Here is an 18,480-nt window from a genome sequence, read left to right as displayed (position 1 = left end):
TTTTATTTTTATTTAAAAAAATTAATTTTAACTCAATCTCTATAGATTCGATTTTACTTACCGCTTATATTTTGACAAATTCGACACCCATCACATATGCATCCTTTGAATTTAAAATAATAATCATATAGTACACCAAGTATCTTATTTCTCAACTTCACTGGTATTATACCATGTCCTCAAAAATTATTAAAACTAATATATAATAAAGAATAGTTAAGGAAAAAAAATAATAAATAAAAAAAGAAGAAGAAGACTGCCATGACGTAACGTGGTCTCCATGCATGCCACATACCATACGAGCTCTCCTAACTTCTCGGCATTCACAATAATCAAGCGAACGTCCTGTCCCGTATAACTACTGCTCCCCGTCTCTCGCTCTCTCTCTCTCTTTCTTTCTCTGTATCCCTTCTCTCTCACAAGCAGAGGCACAGAGATTTGATTCTTGCAACATGGCTTCCGCGCCGGTGTTGAAGAAGACAAACAGTATCTCGTCGGAGAGTGGGGGATCAGAGTCTGGCTCCGAAGAGATACTGTCAGCGATGCCGTCCGAGGATTCAATCAAACAGAATGAAAGCAAAGACATGAGGAAGACTCGTAGCACCATATTGAGAAGCAGAAGCATCAACGGCGAGCTGTTTGAGTATTTCGGGTGGGTTTATCATGTCGGGGTCAATTCCATCGGCCAGGAATTTTGCCACTTCCGTTACCTTTTCATCCGGGGGACGTATGTGGAGATGTATAAACGCGACCCGCATGAGAAGCCCGGCACTGTACGTTTTCTTTCCCAATGTTTATCCTACGTGTGTTCATGTGTTTGCTTTCGTCCTTCTTGTTCGAATTCATGGTAGTTTTGTTTTGTCCAGAAGATGCACAAACAAACAGCTGAATATGATTTGATAACTGTGGCGTGGCCCTTCTTCAAAAGGCTAAACAGTTAACGATGAACCTTTTTCCTTAAAATACAAATATAATCTGATAAAAGAATTAAAAAAGTGAGATGTTCTATACTTATATACAATTATTAACCAGAATTTCATAATTAAGACTACGAAAAATTTGTTTAGGTCTAAAGTCTAAGATCCGGACGCAAAATCAGTTTGCCCGCGGGTTAATTTGTCGGAGATGGGTGGGCATGTGTTGGAAAACCAGAGACTCTGATGCCATGCATGCAATTCGTGTTCGGGCAAATTGTGTCAGATATTCGGCGGGCCATGAATCACGTTTTAGTTTCTAAATGCGAAGACCAACGTTTTTGTCAATTTTCCTACCACCAATTTTTTACACGTTCAGATAAAACTAATATAAAATTTGAAGTATCAATCATAACCAATCAACGTTCGCCCGATTTTAATTATGATATAAACATTTACTGGTTGTATTTACACGTATAATGTTTGGGCCTCGCATGGAAAATGAGCATTAGACTTTTTCGCATATTTCCTTCAATTGTTTATAGTTTGCGACTCACAGAATGCTTGAACTTCAAGGACTTAATTTTCCCTAATGCGTAGACTTGAATCAATGAGATCAACTTATTCAACATGATCATGTATTCAAATTCAGTCTAAAAAATTTGTTGCAGAAACCCATCCGAAGAGGCGTCATAGGACCTACACTTCTGGTGGAGGAGATAGGTCGTCGGAAAGTTAGCCACGGTGTAAGGCCTCTACAGTTCTTACACAGATCTTTCATTACAACCTCAGAAAGCTGTTTCAACTATATATATATATATATATATATATATATACGTAGTTTGCAAGACATGAGGATTAATTCATGCATGTTGATTTCCCTCTCAATGTTTGTGTAGGATGTTTACGTACTAAGGTTCTACAATCGGCTTGATCAAACCAAAAAGGGAGAGGTAAGTGATAATTTCAATATTATAAATGCTCTTTTCATTTGCATGCACTCAATCTTTATCACTAGCTATCTTTTCTTCTTTCTAATTCTTCGTCAAACCCTACAAGAAAAAAAACTGCATCAAAATTGACCAAATCTTTATCACTAGCTATCTTTAGACCAAATTGAAGAAACAGATTCGTACAGGATAAAAAATTTCACATCCCGATATTTACAGGACCAAAATTTCAATTTTCCACGTCTTTGGGCTCTTGCTTACTGTGCAGGCTCTTAATTGTTGAAGATATTGTAGTGGTTTTCTAATAGCTCACATGAAAAAAATTAATCTTTTGATTGCTGCAAGATCGCTTGTGCTACAGCTGCTGATGCTCAAAAATGGTTGGAAGCATTTGATCATGCTAAGCAACAGGTATCATATGAAATCACCTAATAATTTTTCATGTGTTTTCATTCCTTTTTGTGCAAGTTACCATACAAGAAATTTGGGTTTTCGATATGATTAATTACTATAGTTAAAAGTAAAAAAATATAATGAATACTAATTAACCACGATTGTACAAGGGTTATTAGCTGTCGTTTTTGTAAGCGGGGTTAAAACATTAGTTACAATTCACAAGAACTATGACAATTGTTTTGCTATAGTTAAAACCACGGCAAATTTTTATTTACTTTGATTAAGAAAAAAAACCTTATATTTCGTATTAAATTTATTTGGCCGTGGAAGATAGTATTGATTTGATAAAGTTTATTAAACCTCAGTGGTTTATATTGTAGGGAATCATCCAATTTCTTTGTTGTGTTGTAGGCATTAATTAATTCTTATGTCATTATTATGTTGTTTATTTTGACTTTAGCTAATTTGACATGCATGCACTACCTTCTGAACTTTTTGTTATGATTTTTAATTACAGAGCCTAAAAATTGCAAGAAATAGTATAATTAATTTTTAAAGTAGCAATATGTTTTTTATTAAACTACTTAATTTAGAGCGCATGTATTTCACAACTGTGGCTAATGTGTTGGATATGCCTACAAAAACAATGATTAATAATCTAAGTTTCATTTGTTTCAACATAAATAATAATAATAATTATTATTATTATTGAATCGTGATTAATTAATATTTATTATAATTTTTTATATTTTTTATATTCTGATTGTAGGTGGAGTACGAGGTCACAAGAGGTCGAAGTGTGAGAGACAGGCTGAGTATGGAGGATGAGTATGTTGTCTCGATTTTCTTTTTCTTCTTACCAAGTTCATCGACAATCCAACAAATTTCTTTCGAATAATATGAACTTCACATGAATTAATTTAAATCATGAAATTTTGAGATAATTAAATTCATTTTGATCCCTTGTGATATTGAAAAATTTGAAAAAATCTCCTATAAAAATTTTAATATAAAAGATCATTAATATGTTATGAATGATGACCCACACTACATCTTCGTCAATCTAGGCCTATTAAAATATACTTATAATATATCTATAATATATAAAATTAATATTTTGTATCGAAAAGCCTATTATTTATAGTCCGTTAAATATGCTCAATATTGACTTTAGTCTGATAATTATATCCATTTTTTATAAGTTTATTAAATTTCAAAATTGATGAAATTTAGTTTTTCGGTGGCCAAAATTTTAATTTTTAATCTAATAAATGGCATGGCATGCCAATTGGATATTTTTTAGAGGGTTTTTAGTTCTACGTCGCTTTAGAAAATAAGTTGTATGACATGTTGGATGTAATTATATTATATCAATTAATAAAAATAAAATTATTTATAAAAAAATATTATAATTATTATAACAAAAAAAATAAAATTTTTATAATTATAATTCATAAAAATAAAATTATTATTAAAAAAAATAATAATCAAACCCCCCAATCCCGCCCGCCCTTGCTCCCCTCGCCTGCCCCCCTCCTCTAACCCCCTCTGCTACCCCCTGCAGAGGGGGTGATAGCAGGCAATGACGACGCCGTAGCCTAGAGGTTGAGGGCGATGGCCTCACCCATTGCGCCATCGCCCTCTCAACAATGGGCAACTGCGTTTGCCATTGCTTAGGGGTGAGGGGTGACGAAGGGAGCGGTCGCGCCCTCTCTGCAGTAGCTGCAACGGTGAAGCAACCATTGCCTTTTTTGAAAAAAATAATTTCAATTAATTTAATTATATTTTTAAAATAATATTATATTAAAATATTAATATAATTATATTTACAAATAAAATAATATTTTACTATTAATAAAAATATTTATATATTATTTGAAAATTTTAAATTATATATAAATTATATCATATATATATATATAATTGGGTGCAACATTAAAATGAAAGAAAGAAGGGTAAAATTGTCAAGAAAATACAATTTTCAGACCCTACTTGCAGTCAATGCGCATGTATTACAACATCTGGCCTCGGGGTTTTTTTGAATTTTTTTTCATATCACAAGGGGCGTAATTGATATTTATTGTTTCATAGAATTTTTTTTTAATATTTTCAATATCACAGGAGCTCCCTAATTATTTCCCTTCTGAAAAATATCTCTTGAAAAATATGTTTCTATAATAAATTCACATAACTATCTTGTGTTAATTTTGATAAATTACATCAACACCCTTTAAAATTAAATTTAATTACACAAACACTTCTTACGCTATGAAAACTTACAATTACATTTCATGAAAATGCTATTATAATTTACGTTAATACCTCCTTAAACACAAGAGATAAACAAACCCCTCCAAAAAATTGCATATGGGGGTTCTTGTAATTTTGTAAAGAGATGAGTTTCTGTGTAATTAAACTTAACATGATGGGATGTATTTTTGTTGAAGATGATGCTTAAGGTTTCCATGTAATGATGTCTTTCAATGTTTGGTTCAAATTCTAATTTACGCTGAAACCCTAAAAAGATTGTGTTTGTTTTTGGAAGGATAAATCTTGAGGGACATCGGCCCAGAGTCCGGCGATATGCTCATGGTTTGAAAAGATTTGTAAAGATCAAGGGAGCAGATCAAGGCAAGTAAAACTAACTTGTTCTCTACTCTTCCCATTATTCATTTATTTGGGAGAAATCGCATTTTCTGTTTCATATTTTATCAGCCAGTACGGTTTCAATTCTATTGATACCGAATTTTTTAAAATAGTCTCAAAATTTGTAAAACTTCTTATTTTAATTCTTCTTCCAACTTTGGTTAGAAAATTAATAAAAAAAATCGTGTAAACACCACGTAGCCGTTACGTTTCAGAGTTGAGGGAAACAACCACGTGGATTGAAAATTATTATTATTATTATTTTATGTCAATTCTTTAATGAAAGTTGGTAGGATGACTGAAAATATAAATTTTTAAAGTTATTGGACTATTTTTGAAAATTTCATGAGCAATAGAACTAAAAGTATACATAATTTAAGTTATGGGATGAAAACTGCAATTTTTTCCATTATTTGCTAAAGTTGGTGACAACTAAAGGAATGCATTCTTATGTATGTGAAGTATTTCTGTCTTGCAATTACTTTGAAAAATAATTTTGTTCTTTCATTACTTAATTTTATTGAGCAAAATGGTATTTGTAATTATGATTCAAACAGCCAGTCGGTATACGAAGGTCCCTATTATATATTCTCTGAATATATATGTATCTCATAATAATAAATGATAACACCGATACAATGATACTATATGCAATATATCATGATATTATCCAATAAGGGTCAAATGCAATTTACTCCCTTATCATATGTAAAATAAATAAATGCCCCCTGTAAAAAAAAATAATTAATCACCCCCTATCAATGGTTTAGATAAGGGGTAATTTGCTTTATTTTTCAAAATACGGGGGTGATTTGCTGTTTTTATTTTTCACAGGGTTTTGTTTTCTCATTTCTCATATCACATGGGGATAAATGTTGTATTTCTCCCCATCCAATAATTTCTGATTATGTTGCGATTGATTTGAAACAATATCCACCGATATTATCATTAATACCGCAGTTCAAAACTATGCCTTGTGATGTGTTTTTGCACAGAACATGAACTGCTGCGCAGAGCCTCAAGTGTACGTTCCGATAAATTGGATGCGTATTTTGACGCGGAGGGCGGAGATGTCGTCGACGTGCACGAATGGAAATGCGTCCGTACGATCAATGGTACCTTTCTTTTTTACCCTTGTTTTTTTTTTTTTTTTTTTTTTAAATATCTGAATTTTTATTATCCTTTCCAACTTTGGACCGTGAGCTCTTAGATGTTTTCATGTTTAAAGCATTTACTAGTATTAATTTGACTTTTAATTAAATGAAATTATGTGACTCTTTCATAAATTCCATCATTAGAAGAATTGTGATAGTTTGTTTTGATTAATAATAATGATTAAAAATAAAAAAATTATGACAAATATTAATTAATTATGACTGTACAATAGCAATTGACAGTTTTATTTCTACATACAAAGCCAAAATGTTAAATATAACTAAAGATTATTGTAATTTTTCGGCCATAGCTAAAATCGTGGTAAATGTTGACTAATTATGACCAAAATTTAAGTTTTCACATTGATTTTATTTTACATGATAAATAGTATTAATTTATCGTAATTTTTAAATCGTAGTTATTTTTTTAGTGTATCTTGTTTTCGAAATGGACTCCGGATATTAAAATAACATGAAATCATGTGAAATTGCATAATTGATTAATGGAAAAAATCATATGCAACTCATGTGATTGTTATTCTTAAAAGTTATTCATTCTTTCCAGAATTTCAGTATATTGTTAAATGACAACCTCATTTAAAAATTTAAAATTTTTAAAGGAAAAATTATTTAACATTAATATCTTAATACGCCCTCAGCGCGTGCAAAACCTGCATGTGGGACCTTTAATTCTTTTATAAATGGGTGACAATGAGATTCGAACCCAAAATCTTTTATTTGGGTTGATTTTTGATATCTTGCTAGACGACTACATTATCTAAAAGCTCAAACTTTTAAAGGAAAAAAAAATTATTTAATATTAATAACTTAATATTCGTACTACGATGCAAGATTTGTCAAGAAGTTATCTAAAGAAGTATTACTTTGACTACGTACAATTCACAAGAATGATGCGTCATTCACTGTAAGGGCAAAATACAACCACCTCTTCTAATATTTGACGTAATTATGAACACTTCTTATTGTTCGAAAAATGACAAACTTCATAAATTGAATTATTTCATATCTCTAATGTTATTACATCCGTTGGTTTTTAGGTGTCCGGATATTTGAAGATGTGGCCAACTCAAAGGTACACTCTCCATCACAGTTACACTATAGTGTGTCCTTAGTGTTCTCATTACTTACCATTTGTTTTTCTTTAGAGTGGTAAAGGCATCCTGGTGAAAGCTGTTGGTGTTATTGATGCGAGTGCAGACACCGTATTTGAAGTTATCTTGAGTCCTGATCGACTCAAGAGATACGAGTAAGTTCGGTATTAATTAGGGTTATAATTTTCTGAGACTCGTAACTTAAGAGTTTTTGTTGGTGCTTTCACAATCGTTCATGGGATGAGTTCGAACGGGAGTTCTTATACATGAATTATCATGATTGCTCCGACTCGAGGTTCCTAGACGGCCTAAGAATAACTTTGATCTTGGCTTGCCTGCTTTTTAAATAGAAAAAATGCAAGCAACCCCCTTTTGATATAAAAAATGAGCAAATTATCCCCTTATGAACAAAACAAATAACAATTTACCTCCTTATATTTTTTAAAATACAACAATTTACCTCCCTATGTTTTTCAAAATGAAGTAATTTACCGACCTGTATAAGGAGGTAAATTGCTTTATTTTAAAAAGTATAGGGGGTTAAATTGCTATATTTTTTTTATAGGGGGATAATATGCTCATTTCAATATCACATGGGGGTAAATTGCTATTCACCCTTTTTAAAGTAAAGAATGATTACATCGTTCTCTCCTGTAATTTTTACGCAAACCCTCTTGGTTTGGAAATCACGTGCTCGTCGTTCTTGCTTAGTTTTTAGTACCATCAGCCCATTTTGATGACAATCTAGTGAAATTGACTATATAATCACGGACATTTTTATAAACTTTTCAAATGACCTCATATACTTTGTAATTATATATATCCATTTCAAGATTAAATTTAATTACACAAACAACTCATGCCCATTTGAAATGATTGTTAATTTATTTTTTATGTTTGCATACTTTGTCTATCACATGTTTTGTTAATTGGATAAGGAACCAATTCATTTATGGTCTCAATAAATTCATGTGCAAATGTGTAAAAAGAGAAAATATGTTGAATATATATATATAGGGAAAATTGCAATTTAAATCCTATAATTATAGAAGGGTGTTAATTTTCATCCTTTTGGAATCTGATTTGGCGATTAAGGATTGCAAGTTAAAAAGATTGGCATATTAAGCACAAAATTTTCGAAAAAAGTGCAAATCTGATTGGAATTCGGCATCTGCACCTCACTGAACGTGACCAAAATCCCGAATTCCTAGGGCTCATGTAAGGTGCGCATGCCACATTCTAGGTAGATTTGCAATTTTTTCAGTTGATTTTATCCATTTTTTTTTAATTGCAAGGCGTAGTCGCTAAATCGGATTCCAGTAGAGTTAATTTGCCACGTCTCTATAGTTATAGGATGAAAACTGTAATCTCGTCGATATTACAATTACCCCATGTAACTATTAACCTTAAGAGACGTTTTTCACAATTTATTGAGAAGTTACTAAATTTTAACAGCCAGACACGATCGTACTTTTAATTTTGAAGCTAATTAGGAGAAGGAATTTGTATAGTTATCCATAATAATAAAAGAGGAAAATGTAACTAATAAACCCTTTTTTTACAACTGAAAGAAAATATCTAATATCAGTTTATAGGTGGGATACATTAACAGGTGACTTGGAGTTGGTTGATTCTGTGAATGGACATTTCGACGTCGTATACGGAACATTTGATCGGCGTTATCTAACTTGGTAAGTTGATTATGCCTTTGATATAGTCTTCAATGTCAGTGTGATTATTAGTATTATTATTATTTTTTGATAAATTACATTAACACCCCTTAAAGTTAGGTTAAATTACACACACTTTTTATCTTTGAAGAATTACAATTACACCCCTTAAAGGGTATTAGCATAGTATTTTCAGGAGGTATTTGTGTAAGTTTTGCCTTTGAATATGTGGTAAAACGTTGGTGTAATTTTGCGAAAAGTAAAAAATATTTGCAAAATTAATTATAAGTACACTTCTTATTCAGAAATAAAAGTTTACCAAAACATACATTACACTTTAGGGAATGTACTTACAGTGTTGCATTCTGCAGGAATATTTATGTATTTGAATCTAAACTCACAATATGGTCGTATAATTTACCCTTATTTTTTACACCATATTAGGTATATTTTAACTTATTTTTTGAATTTGCATCACATTATTCATAACGACAACTTTATATGTTACACAGGCGACAATCAAAAAGAGACTTTGTCTTTTCAAGACAATGGTTCCGCGGGCAGGATGGAACATACAGTAAGCTCGCACTTTTGTTCCGAGTTGTATGAACAATTAGTTCTTTAAAACTATTTTTGAATTGACAAATTTGAAGTCGTAGATTTTCAAATATCAGTGACAATCAATTTGGATTTGTTTCGATTAATTCTAAATTAAAAAAATTTTAAATCTTTTAACTCTATTATTAAACTATATTATGATAAATAGTGATGAATTTTTCAAAATTTCCTATTATGGAATCATTTAAATTTTTTCTTCAAACTCATCAATTCAAAAGACAACTTATTATTATTATTTTTTTTTTCAGAAAACACGTTTTAGCATATGTGTAATTAATATTTTAAAGTCCTAAAAGTGTATATTGTTTTGATTTGAGATTTTTTTTTGAAATCTGTTTAGCTAATGACTTACATAGAAATAGTAAAATAGGCAAGCAATTTATGTTTCTATACTAGTTTGGGAAACTTACAGATTCATGATTGACAATTTGATGTACTCGCACTTACTGCAACAGCGATTCTTCAATTTCCCGCCGTACACAAGAAGCGGCCTTCAAGATCTGGATATAAGCGCACAAAAATCAATCGTAAGAAAATTAAATTCTGAACATATTAGATTGATTTTTTATATAACATTGACAGTTTTTTTATTGAGCTAAAGAATAGTCTGTAACTATCATTTATTCGATTTCAGTCCTCAAAATTACATCACTTACACTTTCAGTCCCTAAACAAGCACTTTTTTTTTTAAAAAAAAATTATGTGGGTCATTTTTGTCAATTGGCCGTTCAATCAAACCAAAAAAACATACGTAAAGACACATGGCAAAAAGTCAATTTTGTCTGATTTAACTATCAATTAACAAAAATGACCAAACCTATAAAAAAAAAGGTATCAGTTTAGGGACTGAAGGTGCAAATGGTGATTATTTAAGGATCGGTGGTGTAATTATGCCGTTCTTGAGCTATAATAATGCTGTCGTGTCTTCTTGACTTGTCATTTGACTCTTTCTTGTCGTTGTGATTTTTGATTTACAGCTTCTACTTGGGAGATTAGTAACTTGAGTGCATCTTCGTCTTCAAATAGTGCTAGATGTCTGGTGACTCAAACGCTAGAGATAAGCTCCAAAGGTTGGCTTAAATGGAGGAACAATCACTGCCCCAAGTTTGAAAAGACTGTTCCATATGCATTGTTGAGTCAAGTAGCAGGTTCCTCTTCTCTATTTCTTAAACTTTTTGGCCCCATCTTGTCAAATATAGCACCCCTAAAGGACTACAAGTGCAATTACCAGAATAATAATTTATAAAAAAGTAACACGTTTGGTTCAATCTATGTCAGAAGATGCAATTTTCACCGGGAGAAAAAGAGGGTTTGTTACATGTCTTTTTTATGCGAAATGGGCATTTTCGACATAATTTCGATCAAATGTGTGAATTTTAAATTATTACCCTCAATTATAAAATTGAAATTGGAGTTGACCAAACAATCCCAACCACAGTTACATGGTGGAAAATGCATTTTCCTCAGGTCAAACGGTTACTCAAGTTTAGAAAAATTGTATTTTTAGTCCCATATATTATGGTCTTTCTCAATTTAGCCCAATTTGTTACGATTTTCTCACATTGTATCCCATAAGTTCAAGATTTTCTAATTTTTAATCTTCACATGACTTTTTTATCCGATAATTAACGGAGAAGTCACCAGACTGTTAGTTCAAACATGTGGCCGACAAACGGTCCCGTAACTTCTCCATTAATTATTGGACAAAATAGTCACGAATGGACTGGAAATGAGAAATTTCTAACTCATGGGCTGCAATATAAAAAAATCATAATAAATTGGACTAAATACCTAATTTATGCGACAAAAATGCGATTTCCTCCTCAAATTTATATTACTATGACAGGATTTTGTCCAATCGAAACATATGATTGTCCATCCACGTATATTTAAACCTAAACATCTATTTAAGGAAAAAAGAAAAAGGAAACTATAGAATTACATATTTAACCCTAATAATAGTGGTTGTTCTTGGGGATGTTACTTACCCTTGATATATAATATTGTTGTGGAGATTCAGGTGTAAAAGAATACATTGGAGCAAATCCGACACTTAAGTTGGAGGAATCAACCACAAGTGTTCATTCAAAACTACGTGCATTGTCTAGATCTGACAGTGAATTTGAGGACACGGATGAAACAGATGAGTTTTATGATGCGATTGCTGCCAGTTCTTCCTCAGACGAGGACGACAGTGAAACTGACATAGAATTCGATGAGGTACTTACAACCTTAAATATCTGCTCCAATCTAATTAATTATTTATTTTAAACAATACCCATATTATTTTTTAAATATCGATTCGCTTTTAGTCATGTTAGTGTATAATTAACGTGATCCACTTTCAGTCCTTTTATTGGTTTTTGTTTTTAAAATAACGTCGTATTTATCTGATTACATGCACGCAAGTACTATACAACACGATAATTGATGTATATAACTACTTCATGAGCGACAGGGCAAAGTGAAGAAATACTGTTTACGTCAAGAGTTTGGGCAAACTTCACTAATTTTTATTTATTTATTTTTTTGAAAGGAGAAAAAGCTTCAAATTGAAAGCATTTCTTTGGGCTCGGCAAGTTTGTCGGCACCGCGGGATTCAGGTATTTGTTAAGTGAACTCATCATCTAAAAGTTTAAGTTATTAGAGTCGGGAACGAGTCGAGTACTGTTAGCATCGGATGCAATTACAAAAATTCTTATATATTCTTCATGATGTGACAATAGCAGCGGCTGAAAATAATGAGCTGGACTCAAACGAACCGGCTATGGATCTTGAGCCGAGTCAGTTTCGTGGGTCCATGAGGAAATCAAAGGATGAATCTGACAAGAACTGTTGGTCATCTCTTGATGGTTCTGGATTCATGATCAGAGGGAAGACCTACTTGAAAGATAGTACTAAGGTTGCTTCTTATATAAAATTTACGTACAATTTTAAAATTATAGTCGTAATTACAAATATACACTCTATTTAATCGAATATTTTACGCAATCATCTTTTGAGGTACGTTATACTAATTTCCTTTTCGGGAATGTACTTGTAATTTTACAAATTACTAGGAATGTTTGTGTAATTAATCGTAATTACAAATATAATCTGCATGTATTATGTTTTTGGATAAATCGTATTGACATCCCTTGACATTAAATCTGATTACGCACAGACACACTCCATTCTTGTTGCAAAATACAAGTACACTCATCGAGTTTGTAGTTGTAATTATAACTACACTTGCTATTTAGTGGCAAAATTTTACAAAAACATCTCCAGAGACACACTACACTCTCAGAAAACGTACTTATAGTTTTTTACGAAAAATAGAGAATATATGTCTGATTAAATCTAAACCCAGAGCAGATGGATGTGATTTACTGTGTCTTTTTTGTAGTATGTACTGTTTCAATGGAGAAGTACAATTCTAGTGGAATTAATTCAACTAACCACCAAATGTATTTGTCATAATTTCAGGTAAAAGGTGGAGAACCACTTCTAAGGCTCATTGCAGTTGATTGGTTGAAGGCAGAAGATCCTCTTTCAAAGGTTGCATTGCATCCTAAAAGTCTTGTTCAGGTGATTATTGACAAATTATTAAAAAATTATTACTATTAGCTACAATATTAATAACTATGGCTAAAAACTATAGTAAAGAACTATTATTAATTACGATTAAATAAAATCGATGCAAAAAATTAGCTTTTCCACAATGAAAATATTATTTGTCATAGCTATGAGCTGTGATCAAAACATTTGCCATGAAATGTTTTAGTCAGCCTTGCAAAAACTACATCTAACAACCGTTGTGTGGCAGTGGTCAATAACTATTTGCTACGACTATTTATTATTATTATTAATCATGACAATTAATCATAGTTCAATGCGATAATTCTTCTAATGAATATAATATAATTATAATTATTATTTATTGTTATACTATATGTGTATCATTGATTGTCGTCAGTGACGATTTCATGCACAGATCTTTTCATTAATTTTTGCTCGTAATAATTTTAATAAAATAATTTAAATTATTAAAACCATGAAATATATGTAGTGATTGATAATATTAAAATTGTCATTTGATTAATTTTGTCCTAATTTTCTCCTTTTAAGTAAATTTAAATAAACTTGTAGTAATATTTTTTGCTCTCTAATATCATTTCTGATTGCAGAGTGACCTAGGGCAAAAGCTCCCATTTGTCCTTGTCATTAATCTTCAGGTTTGTTCTTGATCTATATGTATATATATATATATATATTTGTATATATTTTTTATTCTTGCCTTCTATTTTTTAAGCAAAATTGCATTTTTTGTGGCACCTGATAGGGTCAATTTTTTCACCTTCACTGTACGTAAATTTCAAATGATTTCAAAATAGAATTTTTTCTACACATTTAGTCCTACAATACAATTTTCACAAAAAATAGATGAAAAAATCACGTGTCCAGCACATGGTCATCATTTTTTGATGAAAAGTGGTTCTTGAGACTAAATTTATTGCAAAAAAAAAAAAAAAGAAAATCAAATTTTGGGAAAAAAGGTGAGACCATCCTATTATATGGGATGAAAAACCCAATTTTGCACCAACAATTTTCGTCCCACAGGATACGAGGGCTTACACTTTTATACCAATATTTATTTATTTATTTATTATATTTAGTCCCAAAAATCACTTTTCTTAATAAAGACCACATGATTTTGTCGTCTACTGTTTGATGAAATTGGGTTGTATGATTAAATGTGTTGACAAAAATTCAATTTTCATTTTAAAATTTGCTTAAAAAGCGAAAGATCAGAATCCCCGATCCTAAAATGAAAAGTACCTATTTTTATGGAAAAAAGAAAATGCAAAGTCCCTATTTTTTATGGAAAAAATGCATTTTGTCCTTTTATGATATTGATAATGTGCAAAAATCCCTATATTTATTTTTTTAAATTAGAGCAAAATTACCACCAAGAGAGGGAGTGTAGTACACCCACCCTCTTTGCGAATTTTTATGATTTCTAAAGATAAAAATTCATTTTCTATATATATATATACACACATAATATATTAATATTTATATATAATATTAAATATTTATAATAATATATATAATTTTATAATTTTCCCCAAGCCCCCTCCCCCACCCTCCACCCCACACCATCGCTAGCCTCATCTCCCTCCCCATCATCGGCGCCACCTTCGCTCCCCTCCCCCCAACGCCCCCGCTGCATAGCCGCTTCGACTCCTCGTCTCTTCCCCCTTCCCTCAGCAGGCTTCCCTTCTTCTAGCCTTTCCTCGATTGCCCGGCCCCCTTCCCCCCTTTCTCTTCTCCCACCCCCGGTATTTCCTCTCTCGCTCTATATATATTTCACATTATATATAAATATAAATTTAAAATAAAAAATTTTAAAAAAATAAATAACGTGTGTAACACACGTAGTCGGGTGAGGGTCTTTTTGCTTTTTTTTCAAAATACAGGAGTATAAATTGCTATTTTTTTTTTTACAAATTTTTTTTTTGTTTTTATTAATTAACACTGAAAGGTAATTGCAGTCAACCCTATTTTTTACATTAGTAAGCATGGACCTTATACATTTTGCATAATGTAATAGGAGTGTGTCTATGGTTTTCCCGATCCTTAGCAGTTGAATCAGTAAACTCATTATATAATTTTATGTTCACTTCAAAAATTTATCACATTATAGTAAAAATTAATAGATGCAAGTTAATTGGAAATTTCATAGAAAAATTAACCACGGGATACTTTCTGCACACCGTAATTAATCTAAAATTAACTATTACAAAAAGTATGGGATTAATTACGTAAAACACGCTAACTCCCCGTCAAGGGGTGTTTTAGTAATTTTGCAAAAAGACATGAGATATTTGTATAATTAAACCTGCATTTTGAGTCGCTCCAGTACTCTTACTGCGCATACAATTATGTGTATTTGTAGTTATAGATAACTAAAATTTTGTTGGTTATATATGTTTTTGGTCGTGTTAATGGAGATTTGTAATGGTTATTTCATGGTATCAGCTTCCAGCCCGACCAAACTATAGTCTGGTCCTCTACTACGCTGCGGACAGGCCTGTAAAAGAGGATTCATTGTTGAGTAAATTTGCCGATGGAACCGACATGTTCCGTGATTCAAGATTCAAACTTATTCCCAGCATTGTTGAGGTAGTTTCATCTCCAAAATAGAAATTGTTTGAGGAAAAATATGTTGGCAGTGAAATTGCACTTTTTGTACCCATAACTTTAAAGATTTTTACTTTCAGCCCTCCTACCAACATCCGGTAAAAAATTGATGGAAGAAACGACCTGTAAGTCACATGGTCGTCCTTCATTACGAAAAATAACTATCATGTGACTTGCGGGAGGATTGAAAATGTGACTTTTCGCAAGTTATGGGACTAATTTCGATAATTTTGTAGTGGGGCAAAAATATACTAAGCCTAAATTACGTGACAAGAAATGCAGTTTGCTCTGTATTGTCGTTTCCCATTATCGTGCATAATTGTTGTTGTATATAATAGGGTTACTGGATGGTAAAGCGCGCGGTTGGAACAAAAGCGTGCTTGTTAGGAAAAGCGGTATCTTGCAAATACCTTAGGCAGGATAATTTTTTAGAGGTGAGATCATTAACTTTTTAAGTCCTTTATCGAAATTTAACACAGATATTGTCTGTACGATATGTAACTTGAACTTTGTTTTGTGACATTGCAAAATACAAGAAAATTATTTACTTAACTATTTGTTCCTGCAGATTGATGTGGACATTGGCTCCTCTTCCGTAGCGAGGAGCGTAGTAGGTCTTGTCCTCGGATACGTGACAAGCCTCGTCGTTGATCTTGCGATAGTTATAGAGGTTTGTATTTCGCTCTTTTTTCCCCCATTTTTTCGTGATATCAAAAACCCGAATCAAGTTATTAAGATTTGAACTGTTCATGAGATAGAAGCATGAATCTCAAACTTGAATGCATGATGCATTGGTTCCTACATGCAATTATCTTGTTGCCATTATATTTTATCTTTTTCTTCATTCATATATTGTTTCCTATCAACTTCTGTTAGAAAATTGACAGAGAAAAACACGTGCACTTCATGTAGCCGTTTTGCATCGCTCTAATAGTAAAGAAGGCATTAAACATTGTTGTAAATGTTTGGGCCCTTGGTGGTTTATTATTATGTTGTTTGTTTGATGCAACATTTTAGCTACTAGAGATACATTTCATTATAGGTTACGTTATGCCGCACATTCTAAGATTTGGGAAATTCTAATCGGAATCGGATCTTATCAGACTTGAACAATTACACAACAAGTGTAATACACCTGTCATATATCAGTGTATTACTTGTTGTGTGATAATTGGTCCGATTTGATCAGACTTGTTCTGAATAAGAATTTTCCGTTTCAATGCATGCATGTTTTAGTGAGGCAATGGCAAATGAATCGAATACGTTTCTGAAAAGAACGAAAAATAAGTTGAGTATTAGAATTTGCTGGCGAATGCTTCTGTTTTAAGTTTTAGAGAGTCGACAAATATTTATGAGGATATAACAACTAGCAAGGAGCATGACCTCCCCGTATATTACAGGCGAAAGAAGAGGAGGAGCTCCCAGAATACGTTCTTGGTACGGTGAGACTAAATCGCGTATCACCCGATTCTGCGGAACAATTAGATGCTTAAGTTATACTTGTGTAGTTATGACTAAATCAGTTGTTGTTATTGAATTAATGATGTAAGGTAGCAGCAAACATCAACAGATAGATATAAGGAAAATTTTGGTGTAAGATGTTGCTTCAGTGGATATGTACTACATTATCCACTTTTGTCATAAACTTGTAAATTTCATTGAATTTTAATTTTAAAGTGGTTATCATAGGGATTTCAGTACATATCTTCCACTGCAATTCCCATATTCTATACTCAAACAATCCATTAACTAATTTCCCAAGATCACATATATTACTATCCCACTTGTATATAAACAACTTGACATGCACATTGTATATGAAATACAAGATGAAATTTTGAACTAAAATGGAAGATTTAGACTGCTTCTTTCTATGTATATTGTAGGGAAAAATTGCAATTTGACCCCCATAGACTGATTTTTAATTTAGTTTCATTTGTTATACTTCTAATATATTACCGTTCATACATTTAAAAAAATTCTTAATATTAGTCCCACGTGACTTTTGCGGTCTAATTTTGATGAAAAAGTCACTTGATTATTGCACGTATTGTTTTCTTTTGATGGGGGAGGGGGGATGGCTTTTTTCACCCCAAAAACTAATTTTGCAAACTATCGAGGAGCCCATCTCCGCTGAGAGCAGAAGAAATTGGGTGAATGAAAAACCCACATGTTATCATGGGAGAAAGGAGTATTTGAGGACTTTATAGACACACAAAATTCAGGTACAAAATTCTACGATTGTGGGGACATTGCAGGTGGCTGTGATTTTTTGTATAGAAGATTTAGTGTTGTTATACCTAGTCTGCGAAGAAAAGTGAAGAGAATGGAAGAAAAAAAATCGAAAAGCTTCAAAGAGTTATTACAATGCTGAAATGAAGAGTGAAGATGTTGTTTTATGTATTGATTATGTCATGTATTTTTCTTTTTTAGTTGTTTGGGTTGAGACATTTTCTCTTTTCCTACACTCCTCCGCCGTACAGTATACTGCAATTATTTCTTCAATTTCTTTGATTTCTGATTTAATTTTAGGTGGGTTGAATTTTAGAATTCTTAATTTGAGGGGATTTGTGGCAGATTAGGGCAAGGGAAATGAAATCTTTATTTCCTCAAATCAATGATAGCATGCATGTGATGTTCAAGTGCGATTTTCTGCCCCCAAAACAACCTTTAACGGCCACACTTAATTCACGTGACTTTTTCATTAAAAATTGAAAGAAAAAAGTTACGTGGGACTAATATTGAATTTTTTTTTAAATGTATGGGAGCAATGTGGGGAAAGTATAACAAATGGGGCTAATTGAAAATGAGCTTACGATATGGGATCAAAATGC

At 32.0% G+C, this 18,480-nt stretch overlaps 1 protein-coding gene across 2 annotated transcripts; it reads left to right on the top strand.

Moving 5' to 3' along the window:
* Positions 1 to 324: 324 nt before the first annotated feature.
* Positions 325 to 17,270, top strand: LOC105166389 (protein ENHANCED DISEASE RESISTANCE 2). 2 transcript variants are annotated; one of them, XM_011085728.3, is made up of 22 exons: positions 325 to 773; positions 1,586 to 1,660; positions 1,814 to 1,867; positions 2,210 to 2,275; positions 3,030 to 3,088; positions 4,806 to 4,891; positions 5,902 to 6,021; positions 7,119 to 7,153; positions 7,227 to 7,327; positions 8,768 to 8,863; positions 9,355 to 9,419; positions 9,916 to 9,987; positions 10,438 to 10,608; positions 11,481 to 11,680; positions 11,997 to 12,063; positions 12,190 to 12,362; positions 12,929 to 13,030; positions 13,630 to 13,677; positions 15,485 to 15,628; positions 15,985 to 16,080; positions 16,215 to 16,316; positions 17,047 to 17,270. In XM_011085728.3, the coding sequence occupies exons 1-22, from the start codon at positions 453 to 455 to the stop codon at positions 17,137 to 17,139; spliced, it is 2,346 nt and encodes a 781-aa protein (XP_011084030.1). In that variant the 5' UTR covers positions 325 to 452; the 3' UTR covers positions 17,140 to 17,270. The 2 variants fall into 2 exon arrangements, with proteins under 2 accessions (XP_011084030.1, XP_011084029.1); XM_011085727.3 differs by having other exon boundaries at positions 12,187 to 12,362.
* Positions 17,271 to 18,480: the final 1,210 nt, after the last annotated feature.

This window comes from Sesamum indicum, linkage group LG7 (genome assembly GCF_026168435.1).
Source record: "Sesamum indicum cultivar Baizhima isolate 11 linkage group LG7, ASM2616843v1, whole genome shotgun sequence".
In the NCBI taxonomy this organism is placed as follows: domain Eukaryota; kingdom Viridiplantae; phylum Streptophyta; class Magnoliopsida; order Lamiales; family Pedaliaceae; genus Sesamum; species Sesamum indicum.
This window is presented reverse-complemented; position numbering and strand designations above follow the sequence as displayed.

Excerpts from the sequence above, each read along its gene's own strand:
- LOC105166389 (XM_011085727.3), top strand. The coding sequence starts at position 453 with ATGGCTTCCGCGCCGGTGTTGAAGAAGACAAACAGTATCTCGTCGGAG. Across the intron at positions 8,864-9,354 it reads GATCGGCGTTATCTAACTTG|GCGACAATCAAAAAGAGACT; the intron begins GTAAGTTGATTA and ends TATGTTACACAG. Across the intron at positions 9,420-9,915 it reads CGGGCAGGATGGAACATACA|CGATTCTTCAATTTCCCGCC; the intron begins GTAAGCTCGCAC and ends TTACTGCAACAG.